The sequence below is a fragment of the Epinephelus fuscoguttatus genome, linkage group LG5, assembly GCF_011397635.1.
Source record: "Epinephelus fuscoguttatus linkage group LG5, E.fuscoguttatus.final_Chr_v1".
Lineage (NCBI taxonomy): Eukaryota > Metazoa > Chordata > Actinopteri > Perciformes > Serranidae > Epinephelus > Epinephelus fuscoguttatus.
In genome coordinates, this window is record NC_064756.1 from 36,248,170 (window position 1) to 36,261,062 (window position 12,893).

The 12,893-nt window shown below is 38.3% G+C and overlaps 1 protein-coding gene across 1 annotated transcript in view; it reads right to left on the bottom strand.

The window, feature by feature from the left end:
• Positions 1-621: 621 nt before the first annotated feature.
• Positions 622-12,893, bottom strand: part of pak1 (p21 protein (Cdc42/Rac)-activated kinase 1) — a 77,608-nt gene continuing 65,336 nt past the window's right edge. The window contains exons 12-16 of the mRNA XM_049576542.1: positions 11,317-11,434; positions 11,109-11,208; positions 10,118-10,314; positions 9,698-9,835; positions 622-6,451 (exon numbers count right to left, since the gene is read on the bottom strand). Coding sequence (XP_049432499.1) covers positions 6,365-6,451; positions 9,698-9,835; positions 10,118-10,314; positions 11,109-11,208; positions 11,317-11,434 — 640 coding nt within the window. The 3' untranslated portion in view covers positions 622-6,364. The remainder of the gene's footprint in view (positions 6,452-9,697; positions 9,836-10,117; positions 10,315-11,108; positions 11,209-11,316; positions 11,435-12,893) is intronic.

Sequence of the window (12,893 nt, forward strand, 5' to 3'; positions counted from 1 at the left end):
TTTCAATTTGCAGTTTTATGCTTTGACAAAGCTGTGGTTAATGTGTGGTTAGGTTTAAACACAAAAAGTACATAGTTTGGGCTAGGAAAACATTGTGTTTTGGCTTAAAATACCTAGTCTGGTTACCACAAACAGCTGAACACGCTCTGATCATGCTCTATTCAAAAAACAACTGCTGTTGTTTGTCTCAAACAGTAGTTTACGTCTGTCTCTTGTTTGAAAGCAGTCTTGCCTAGATGTCACACCATCCATTGTCCTCTCCTCCTGATGACAGAGTCAGCTCATATATAGGCTATGTAATGTGAACTACGCCACACTTAAAATGCTGGTATGAAACATACAAATGTAACATATCCATGGTTTGCGGAAACATACAATGCCAAAAACATTTTCTGTACACATTAACGACAACTGTTCACCTTTTCCATTGTCATGCTGATTCTGTTAGCACACAGAGGCTCAATCACACATTCAGCCGTTAAAGACATAGAGACTTCATCATTCATGTAAAGTCATGTTTGTGTCCAGCTGAAAAAATCCAGGTCCTGTACTTATACTCTTTTTAGCTCTGCTAAATGCAAAAAAAAAAGCAGACCAGATTTTCAGTTTTTGGACACTTTTATTTATTCTTTTTTTCAGTTTTCAGAGTTGTTTCAATTCATCAAAATGACTTATAAACAGATAAATTATGGCTCTGATACATTGGGGAGAGAAGACTTCATTTGACCATCTCATCCTGGACTGAACCAAGTCCCCCTTTTAGAACTTGAACTGTACCAAGTTTGAAGCCCCCCTTGTGTCCTGCTTGTTGATGGTTACATCATATAGTAAGATGATTAGATTTTAATTAATTGTATTCAACTTGTTTAAAGGTCCAGCAGAATTTGTAACTCATCATTAAGTCAGCAGAAATAGTTTTCTAAAGAGGCTGTATGTGATGCTCTTTGATGTAACTGTATTGTGGGAACAGTAGTTTCTCTTGGCAAATTAAAAAAAAGGTGACATAGGATGATCATGGACGGATCGGGAGATAGAGGACACCGACATGCAAAAGGCCCCCTCCCCTCTGACATAAAAGCAACCTCCTTGTTTGTCTATTTTAGTGACATTTTGCAGCTAAAGATGAAGGAGACTTGAATCAGAGGAGAATCTTCTCCCAGACATGCAGATGAAATTCAAAATCCTGTCTTATATTCACATTATCTATTATCTGAATTGTCCCTGCTGTCTGGTGTATGTCGGCCAATCTAAACGACCTCTAAAACCAACGACTGCTGAACACCAGTCTGCTGTCAGCAGTGAGAATCTTGTTATGGCTCGTCATTATGTGAATGCTAATCATGGATCGGCCTCTAGACTTGAAATCCTTGGGTATTTCACCTGCCAACAGAAGGGACACTGTAAACTGTTAAGAAGAAAAAAATACTAGATTTATACACTAAAGAAATGTATCTTGTTTTCTGCAGTTGTTAATGAAATGAATCTATCTTGTGTTATATGAAACACTCTTATACCTACACAACAGAATAGGTCGATTTCTTTTAACACAACCTAAACGTCATAAAATGGTTGCAGTTCCACACTGAAACTACTTGCTTAGGTTGAGGCAACAAAACTATGTGGTTAGGTTTAGGGAAAAAAAAAACATGGTTTGGCATTAAATAAGTACTTTTTTTTCTCCAACATAACGCATTAACCACATGTGACATATGTCACATTCATGATATCCCATACACCACTATCGTAGTGTGCTCTAGCATACTGGGCTAGGTTGTTATTAAAAGAAGTTAATGTTGACTTTGGGGGCGCAAACACCACGCTCCTAGGTGAAAGTCCTGTGATTGTTTGACCCACCCACCACCCCTCCCACTCAACCTACAGGGGCTTATTTGATATTCGTGCAACATTATGGGGACACTGTCACCTCTTATGCCACATCACGTAACTTCCTCCTTTGCTCCTGTTATAATTAATATGGTTGCTAGAGGGCGCTGCCTTAAAATAAACCCAAGTGCAGGTTGTAATCAGATGCTTGCACAGTCAACCTATGTGGTAATTTCTCGGTGAGAGCGAGCTGGTTACTTGATTGTTCTATAGCAGTTGCTAAAAGTCTAGACTATTTGAAATAAGAAACTACTGATGCTGCGTTCACATGGAATCAGGGAGACTATAGACGGCAAAACGGATGTTGTTTTAGTGAACAAGAGCAGGACGGTTAAATTAGGTGAGGCTGGCAGACAATACCGGCAGCAGTAATGTTAGACGGCACTGCCTCTACAAGTTAAAATATTTTTACTTTCTGCTGAATCTACAACTGCATGTGACATAGCTCCCTCACACAAGGTGAAACACAGGTGATCTGATGACTTACTGGATGTTACTCGATAAGTTACATAAATTAATAAACACCAAATAATTTCATTTAATAGATTTTATTTTATTCTTTGTCAACAATACGGCATCATTACCACCACATACTGTCATGCATATTTTGTTTTTCCATCCTGCTATTCCATCAGACTGTATGTTTGTTTTTCCCATGCCATCCAGAACCTGTTGTCTGTCTGCCGTCTGCCTGATTCCATGTGAATGTAGCATAAGTGGTTCCTTATTTAACCGACAATTTAATGCAAAAAATAACATTGTGAAGCTCATCTGGCACAAAGTAATAAATCATGATTACAGTTTGGTCCAATCCATCACATCAGCACACATCTTGGTAGTTAGACGTTTTCTTTGTTGGATTAATATGAGCCCATCAATACATCATTAAAAAGGTAAAAATAACATTTCACCAAGACTTTGAGGGACAATTTTAAAATGCATTCCTGTGGTTTTTTTTCATTAACAAGCATCTAAGAATGCTTTGTCACATTGTCTTTTGATGACTGCTTAATAACAGCAAAACTTTAAATCACATACAGAGTTTAGAGAGATCTCAAGAAAGTCCAGCTCTATGCCAGGGGTTCAGACCAGGACATACAGACACACAGTGGCAACAGTTTCAGGCAGTTTATACACATAAATGAATTTTACAGCTGCGTTCATCCTCCGCACTGCAGCCAGTCTAATCAGCTGTGTGTTTCACTGCCATGCTCAAAGATACTTTACCACTGATCATTCACACTGGTCTTTGTAGAGTTCAAAACATGTAGTGCTGCAACGATTGGTTGATTCGCAAATATTTTTGAGAATTGAATTAAAATGTACTTTTTTTTTAAAGCAAAAATGCCAATCATCCTGTTTTAATTATTTTCCATCATTATAAACTTTGTGGTTTTGGTTGAATAAAACAGGACATCTGAATATCTTATTGTGGGCTCTGGGAAATTGTGAACATTTTTTCACTCACAGAGAATGCAATCATCAGATTAATCAATAATTGAAATTATTGTTAGTTGCAGCACCAACATTCACTGTTGCCTAAAAATGTTGCCAATGTTGCTATTCTAAAGTAGTCTTGCACCTTTGAAACAGTTTAAGGCCAGAGGTACATGAACACTACATAAAAACAAAACTATAAAAACAACTAACAGCAGAAATCAAAGTGATAGTTTTGAATAGATGTTTTGGAAGTGTTTTATTCACACAGGATTTTATATCTGATGCTCAAATGCAGAGCGAATGACCGTGGCTATTGATGGAAACTAAGCTATTGCAGGATTTGAACCTATGACATTTTTTGCTGGCAAGAAAAACTATGTTCCTTTAATTCAGCAGAAAAAAAAATCCAAAACAAATACTCAAATCTTGCTATCCATAACAAAAAGGAATTTTCTGACATTGATAGATTATAAAAAATAGTCTGTAAACAAAAGATCAAACAGATTGTTGTTGTCTTTTTTTTGTCAATGCAGTTTTTTTCTCTTTTTTTGCACAGAAAATATACACCTTATGTTCAGAGGGTTCCTGGGGATCCAACAATCCATCAGGCTGAAAGGAACAACAACACTGTACCATTGTAGCATTTATTTGTCTCATTCTTCTGAAAATAGGATTAAAGGACTTTACCCCCGAAATGATCGTTTGTAAATCAGTAACTCACCTGTTAAATTTGTGAAGGAAACTTTGTTTTCCTGGCACGCCTCATTTCAAAAATGGATAAATCAATTCAGGGAGTCTGTATTTAACAATGGCAGAACCTTATCAAAACATCTATTTATTTTTTTCCCCATTTTTGGATTCTTTGTTCACCATGGAGACATGCAAGAAAAACAGTTTTCTTCACAAATTCAAGGTGAGTGACTGACGTACACATGATCATTTGGGGGGTGAAGTATTCCTTTAAGATATGATTTTTCCTATCGTACACAAGCATCCTTCATGTACCATCACTTTACGTTCCAGCATAGACACAACTCACTTATTATTTTTCTTCTCTATCTTGAACGTACCATATAAAAGAAGGTTGTTGACATGCACATTCTCCTCCTCACAGTCTTAGTGTTGAATCTGTAGACAGTGAAGTCCCAAAGCCGCAGATGGAGTGAGTTTGACAGAATGGATCATGGGTAAACACATTTCATAACTGCTTTTTTCTCCCCTTTGGTTGTATTTTTTCAGAAGGGCTGTGCTGACCCGATTTTGGATTTGTGTAAGTAGAATATTTGAGATATATTTGAGATTGGAGTGCAATGCTACAATAATGGAATAATATCAATTTGTGCTGAAAACACACAAAATTATAAAAGCTGCCAGTATATTTGTTGTCTAGCTGGCTTTAGTAAAAGAGGTTACCTTCGTTACCTCATTGCTTTAGCCATTACATTGGTGAGCTATATTTCTACATACCACTGCAAAATGTAATGACACCTGAGTGTTCTTAGTTTCTTTAAAAAGCCGGGTAACTGCAATGGCATTGACAAACAATCAACACTGAGCTGTTGATGGTTCCAACAAACTTACACCAACACCACACAGGCTCAACTCTGTCACTGAGTCCGTTAATAACTGTTAGGTAGCGTTAGCTGTGTGTTGCTAAAAGTTAGCAATGTCACCATCTGTCCCTGGTGTGGTGCTCACACTCACACACAGCAGTCTCATGATAAACAGAGCCAAGTAAATCAATATGTTGCACGCAGCTCTACAATGTAAAAAGATTTTACCCATTTTAAACAGTGAAAAATTAGAGAAGTCATGTTCAGCAACATCTCCACAGCTGAAGTGTCAAACATTCACTGTAACTTACTGACGTTGCTGAAGCTCTTGAGCTCAACAAATACAAAAAAGAGGGATTGATGCGGTGAAGGATAAAGGACAAGCTGGTATTACTGATAAAATTCATCAGCCAGCGGCAGCTAAAATCTAAATTGAAGGTAATATCTCAGATTATGATGTAATTTTTACGAACCTGTCTGTCAAAATGACGAACAATAAGAAAGTCTAACATAACCTCTGCTGCAACCTGAGTCAGATTTTGAGCCCATATGTGGGGAAATACTGATCTAATATCACTAACTGTGAATTATTTTAAAAACCTAAAACCTGAAAGTACAAAGAGCAAAAAAGAAAAGTTCCTGGAAAGACATCACTGAGCCAAAATGGCTGTTTGGAAAGGGGAAACCTCCAAACTGTCCAAACTCTGTCCATCGATGGTTCTGGGCCTGCCAGTCTTTCATTTATTTTAATTAACATTAATATTCTCTAACTCACAGCTCACACTGCAGACACGACAAAGTACCAAACCTTATCTCCTCCATGTCAAAACTACAGAAGGTAATGTTACAATCAACTTAATGACCAAAAATAGACACACTCAAACACACACACACACACACACTGAATTGTTGATTTAAAAAAGTGTTAAAATGAAAATCAACAAATGCACTTTTTAAAAGAAGATGATGAAATAAGTCAGACTGAAAGCCAAAGACGAAAAACAGGAAGCATGGACCTTGGTAAAGACACAAACGTACACACAGACACACACACACACACACACACACACACACGCAGTCTACAGCAGAGGTTGCTGGTTGGCTGTTGTGGTCCGCGGCTTTTACAGGCAAAGTAAGAAAAAAACAAACAAACATTGATTTAAAAAAAGAAAGAAAGAAAGAAAGAAAAAAACTGTTGAAACACTCTCTCTCCTATATTGTGTTGTGCGTACCGGCTGAGGGGGCTGTGATGTGAACGATGACATCATTTGGTCACTGATGATGTCATTCATTTTGCACCCCCCCACCACCCCATCTTCCTGTCCGAGTCCAGTGGAGTGTCGAACAAAAAGTTACAGGAAGAAACTATCCTTATTTCTCCCTGTAAGGGGGGGGTCAAGCTTGGTGCAGTCAGTGAAAAAAGGAGAAGAGAGAGGAAGGAGGGATGGTAGACGAAGAGAGAGAGAGAATAATGAGTGCAAGGCTTGCTAGCGGTTGTTCTTGGCAGCCTCCTTAGCAGCCACAATGAGAGGAGTCAGACTGGAGAGAGGCTTCGCCATCTTCAGAAACTGATGCTGAGAGAGGAGAGGAGAGAAGGGGAAGAGGGGATGGGAACAGGAAGGAAGAAGGGTAGAAGAGGGAAGAGTTGGAGAGGAACAAAAGGGGAGGGGGAGAAAAGTGAAAAAAGATTTCAGTTCACTGTACATAAACAAAAGACATGGACCAGGCTGATTTTAGAAATAGTGTCATCTGGGGTTGGGTGATAGGGCCAAAATCTGTATATATGTAACTGTCACTGTATATATTACTATACAGTAATTGTTTTGTAAATGAAGAGGAAGACTGTTAATCTCACACGTGGGAATTGTCACGCTACAGCAGCCTAAGAGTCAAAATTAAGAATTGAGAAATGGTTTAAAATAATCACACCATACTTCATCACAATTGATAATTTCCTTCTTTGACTTGAAAATCCCATACAAACAAAAATGCAACTACCTCACAAGAGACACACCTGAGTTAAAAATAAAGAACTTGAAAGACACAGTAAATCTAAAATTCTTTGAAAATTGAAGTTTCAAGGTTCATGTCAGTTTTGGTTAATTTTGGTTTCAACGCCCTGACACCAATTATGGGGTAACTAATCAGTTGATTTTTGAGGGGAAAAAAAAAAAAAAAGGCAAAATTACATAAAATAAAAGAGGCCTTTTCTTTTGGTCTCAAGAGCTTTAGCACTGCATGTCAGAGCGCTATCCATTTAGAGGTGGTGAAATTTAAATGTTTTGTGATACAAATTTCTTGTCTTTTATTTTATTTTCTGTTGGCTTTGCTGACAGGCAGCTGACTAAACGTGGAAACACCCTCTGGTTTCCACTGTTGAATACGGGCATTGCTGCTGAAACACGGTGGCCAACTTCAATATTATGATATGAGAACTCATCAGGTTTGATGTTATACTGTGTTTATGTTGGCTTGTGGTAGATATTCAGGTGACGTTACTTGGACTGCATTAATAAATCATATGGCTTTTTGTGATGTTTCATGTGTAACTTACAACCATGTGTAGCCGCATCTAAAGCAAAGCACACCTTATTTTTGACGTCATCTTTGAATCTGAAACTGTTCTACTCAACAAACTGAGAACCACTTTGTCAGTCCTGGGATTGTTCCTCAGTAACACCTGCTGTCTCAGTGTTTCATTACTTTGTTCTTGTCTGTAATTGCTTCACACTGTTTCACCTCTCTCCCCCTCTACCTCTGCATTTCATCACAAGGTGAATCTCAGAAACTCAAGGTGGCGAAATTAGAACTGCTTGGTTTAAAGCAGTGGGTCTCCCCTCTAATGCAACCACAGTGGAAATGCTGTGATTTAACTGAAATACCACAGAGGCCTCAATAAAAAGCAGTCCTACGTAACCTCTTATTCAATGCCCTTTCTCACACTCACACACACACACACACACACACACACACACACACGCAATTGAATCAACCTTTAAACTATTACTTCAGAACAAGTATACGCACTCATACAAAGGAGCCATTAAATTGAATTACTTCTTTAGCAGACCTTCTTCTGAAACAGGATAAAGTCCCAGTTTCACCTCTCAGCTCTGAGTCATCGGACAGTTACACAACTCACTTGGCTGCTCAGTTACACCTCCACCTACACAGCTGTCTGTCCATCTGTCTGTCTGTACAGCTGAACCTTTAAAATAACACTGAGGCTGGATTCATTTTTTATTTCTGAAACCAACTCTTAAGACACAACTAATGAGACAGACTGAGTGCTGATTGTTGGTGTCCAGTGGTGAAATGCAACTAAGTACATCTAGTAGTATTTAGTAGTAGTACAAATTTAAGGTAACTGTATTTCACTCTAGTATTTTCAATTTGAATTATGTACTTCTTACTTCAATTGTCTTAACAGCTATAGTTACAAGTTACTTTACATACTAAGATTCATGTTAGAGATGCACAGATTGCAATTTCCTTGGCAAAGTCTGACCTGCCAATTGCAATTTTGGCCGATTTCATATTTTCTTTCTTTCTAAGAACTACAATTTCCAGCATACACAAATTTATTGGAACCATACCCTGAAATAGTAAAATGCATATATGTTATCAAAGATAACTAAAAAAAAAATCTTCATATCTATTAGAAAACCTGGTTCAAAAATTTCTCATTTGGCTGCTCAAACCATTTCTCAGGATTGTGGGGGCGTGATCAGATCACACTAAATTGACAGCTCTCTTTCAGCTTAACTTAATCAACTATTTTATTTTCCCTTCGATCACTGGTGTTAAAATGTTTCGCTACCATGGAATAAACTACCAAATCTATTGAATGGACCCCACTTGGTAAGACAGCAAACTAGACTAAACAGCAAACTATGTTAGAACGCTATACTCTTTGCATTAGCTTTCCTATGCTACATTTTTGAGCTACTTACCAACTTCATGATTTACACAGATTTGAGACTGTACAACCCAGTCTGCTCATTAGTTTAACACAGTAGCTTTCAAAGCATGTGCAGCTTGCATCGGAATTAATTGCAACTTTTGAGGATGAGTTGCTGTGCATGAATGTAAGCTTGATTGGCCCAGGATTAGCTATATCTAAGAGTGACTGGCCAGTCACCAGTCATGGCTGATCAAACTGAAAATTGTCAGATTCCAATCCAACAGTTGATGAATTGGTGCATCTCTATGTGACATAAAAATGTATGATGATCTTATAAAATATGATTTATTTTTATATGTCAAACTATTCACAGTAAATTAAATAGTAATAACAATGCAGTAATCTAATATAACTAAAAGGTTTACAGTATTACAATTACTTTTACTGTTGAAACTTAGGGACTTTTATTAAAGTGACATTTGCAAAGCAGGACTTTTACTTGCATTGGAGCATTTTAATGTCACAGTATTGCTCTCTTACTTATGAAAATCTTGGCCCCTGTGTGAAATCACAGTTAAATGTTGAAACAAACAAAGATCTACTGTATGTGCACAGTGTTACTGAAAAAACACAAGGTGGAAGGTATTATATGAGAGAAAATCAAATTTATGGAGCTGTATCAATATAATTTTTCTTGACAAAACATTAGCTAGAGGTCAAGTGGAACTGATGTTGTTTTGTCAACTGCCGTTTCCAACTGCCGTCAGGTGGTTTTTGGACAGTACATAAATACTGTGTGTATTATTTTTGGGGAATTTTTATTTTTATAGCTTGAACACACGAACACATACACGAACACACACACACACACACACACACACACACACACACACACACACACACAGAGCTGCTGTACCTGCAGTAGCTCTTTAGCCGACCCTCTCTTCTCCACGTCCATCTCCAGACATCGGTTCAGAAAGTCTCTGAATATCGTCGACAGCTTCTCTGGATTCTGTAGCTCGGGCGTGCCATTGGTTGCTATGAGATACAGTGCCTAAGCAACACATGCACATGTGAGCAACATACAGTAATAGTCTACAGTTTACACACTACTAAATCTTCTTTTGTGGTGCCATCCAGTGATGATTTAAAGAATGACACTGAGGCAGCCATGTGCAGTTTTTAAAGGGGACCTGTTAGGCTCATTTTCAGGTTCATACTTGTATTTTTTTGACTACGACATGTTTACATACTTAAATCGGAAAAGAACTGCTCCCATCACAGCAACTCTCCCTCTCTCAGCCTTCAGCAAACACACACAGCAACACAGTCTCACCCTGAGTGGATTTTCATTCAGGTATGGCGGCTCCCCCTCCACCATCTCTATGGCCATGATGCCCAGGGACCAGATGTCCACTTTGGGGCCGTAAGCTTTACGGGTCACGACTTCTGGAGCCATCCAGTATGGAGTCCCAACCATGGTGCTACGTTTACTCTGCTCTGGAGTGATCTGGGCGCAGAACCCAAAGTCAGCTGGGAGGAAGAGAAGATAGAAAATGAGTCCATGTATTCACAACATTTGAGATTCTCTGCCTTGAAGACTTGCTGGTATTAAATTACCATCAATCTTTAAAATTCTGTGATACACTTAAAAGCTGTTGTACTTTTTCAGGGCATTTAAGAACTGAAAAGTGTCCTGAGAGCCAAAACCATCTCTCCAACAGAAATATTTGACTATGTAATAGGTTCTCCTTTTTGCTGTTTGCATCAAACCTTTACATTTAAATCTACTGTATATGACAATATAAAGGCTCATATAAACTGCATAAAAGTTCAGGTAAATCCCCCAAAATATAACCTTTTATCATCTTATAATCATTGATGCATTTTAAATAGGTGAAAGTCAGACAAAACATGAAACACACATTACTGATCCTTTTTTTTTTTTTTTTTTTTTAACAGGGCAACAACATTAGTACTTTCAACCAGCTGTAAGTGAAGCAGGTCACTTTTCATCATAAATGGATTAAATAAAACACAGGTGGATGTACATGAGTCATTAATTACCAAATGAGCATTAATCTGCTTAATAAAAATCTTAATAATCTGCTGTAACTGTTATCTTTCACACACTACCTGGAAATACCACCTCTGTGGTCACTGTGTCTACAGTTGTTGGACTGACAGAAGTTCAATACTGGTCAAAGTAAAATCAGAGCTCCCCCTGCTGATCAAAAGAAACAACAACAACAACAACAACAACAACAACAATCCTCAGTGTTATGCTGCAAGCAGCTTTATACAAATACAAAAAAGAAGTGACTGACTGAGTTTGACAGAGCCGTCCATGCCCAGCAGGATGTTGTCGCTCTTGATGTCTCGATGGATGACCTGGTTTGAGTGGAGGAACTCCAATGCCTGAAGACACTGGAGAGAGGGCGAGCGAGAGAGAACGAGAGGAACGAACAGAGATGATGTCAAAGTGGGCTTTTTTTTAATTAATTTCCAAGCAGAATGGTGTCTCGTGTCTCTTACCTCTCTGCACACAGCAGCTATCTGGGCTTCATCCATGCAGGTTTCCGTGACGACATCAGTCAAAGAACCTCCAGCCAGGTATTCCATCACCACCCACAGCTCGTCACCCACCAGGTAACTATAGGAAACATCAAAAAATGCAGGTTTTTAAAACAATGTGCCTTAGAACCTGAGGGGATCCAATATATTAATTTAAAATAAAACATTCAACCATAAAGTACATTTTTTTCAAGTGACGGGCTGGCAGATTCTTTTCACAGCGTCGGGAGCTTCGAGTTGATACATGAAAATGTGTCAAACCTTCAGAATCTTTTGAGTTTTGATACTTTTGCAAAATATGTTGGCAGTTTTTTTTTTTTTTTTGTAAAGATATGCTTTTGGGCATTTTATCCTTTATTTGATAGGACAGACAAGTGTGAAAGGGGGAGAGAGAGAGACATGCAGCAAAAGGCCACAAGCTGGAGTTGAACCCGGGCCGCTGCAGCTACAGCCTTGTACATGGGGTGCCTGCTCTACCACTAAGCCACCGACGCCCTATATGTTGGCAGTTTCTTTGTGACACTCCATTATAGTATATGCATGTTCGATAGCTAGTGCTGTCATCAGTCATCATGTATAAGTTTACATCAATTAAGATAATATTAATTTTGATGCATTGGTTCAGCATCCCACCTGAATATAGGCAGGCTATAAAAGCTCAATATGCTGTAACAGAAATGTCACTGACCAACAATATGTCGTTCTGTTAGGAACAGGTAGCAGATGTCCCAGTTACCTCTGCAGTCTTGTGCTGCATTCTTGTGGTGTCGCAATAATCTGAAAAATGAGCTTTCGATGATATATGTATCGCTCACCTGATCCGTTTAATTTACTCTTTGCTTTCAACATGTTGTTTAAATGCTGTGAGCAATTAAATACAACACATCTTCTTTGTAGCCTCCATGTTGCTTCCACATTACAACTTAAAGCTCATGAACACATCAAAGTAGGAAGTACAATCATCAGAGGAGCATATGAATGCACCACTGGCCTTCGCTGGCGGAAGTGTCAACTCTAACAAGTCCAATTTAATTCCTACCCAATCACTCACCATAGCAGGCGGTATGAGCGGTAGTGAGTAGATGAATGGGAGAAGTCTGGGATTAATGAGCACTCACACATTCAACAGGCTGACCTTGCACATACCGGACACTAAAAAGAGTTGTTTAAAAAAGACTTGTTTGTTTATTTTCTAAATTCTTTAGTTTAAGAAGTGTTTCATGAATCTACATATAGAAACTGACATTTTATTCCTATTCCATCTATCCTAACTCTGCACTGATGAACTGGATCTTATAAATAAATAGGAGAAATCATTGATGAGTTTTGGACACAGTATTCAACGCAGCGCTTTGAAAAATAAAAAAAAAAGCAGACAAAACAAAATGCATTCTTTTGTCAGTCCTGTACAACACGCACACACACACACACACACACACACACACACACACACACACACACACACACACAGAGTAAATCAGTGACAGTTAAAATGTTGTTTCCATGGGGATGACAGCATTATCACCAGTCTTGTATGT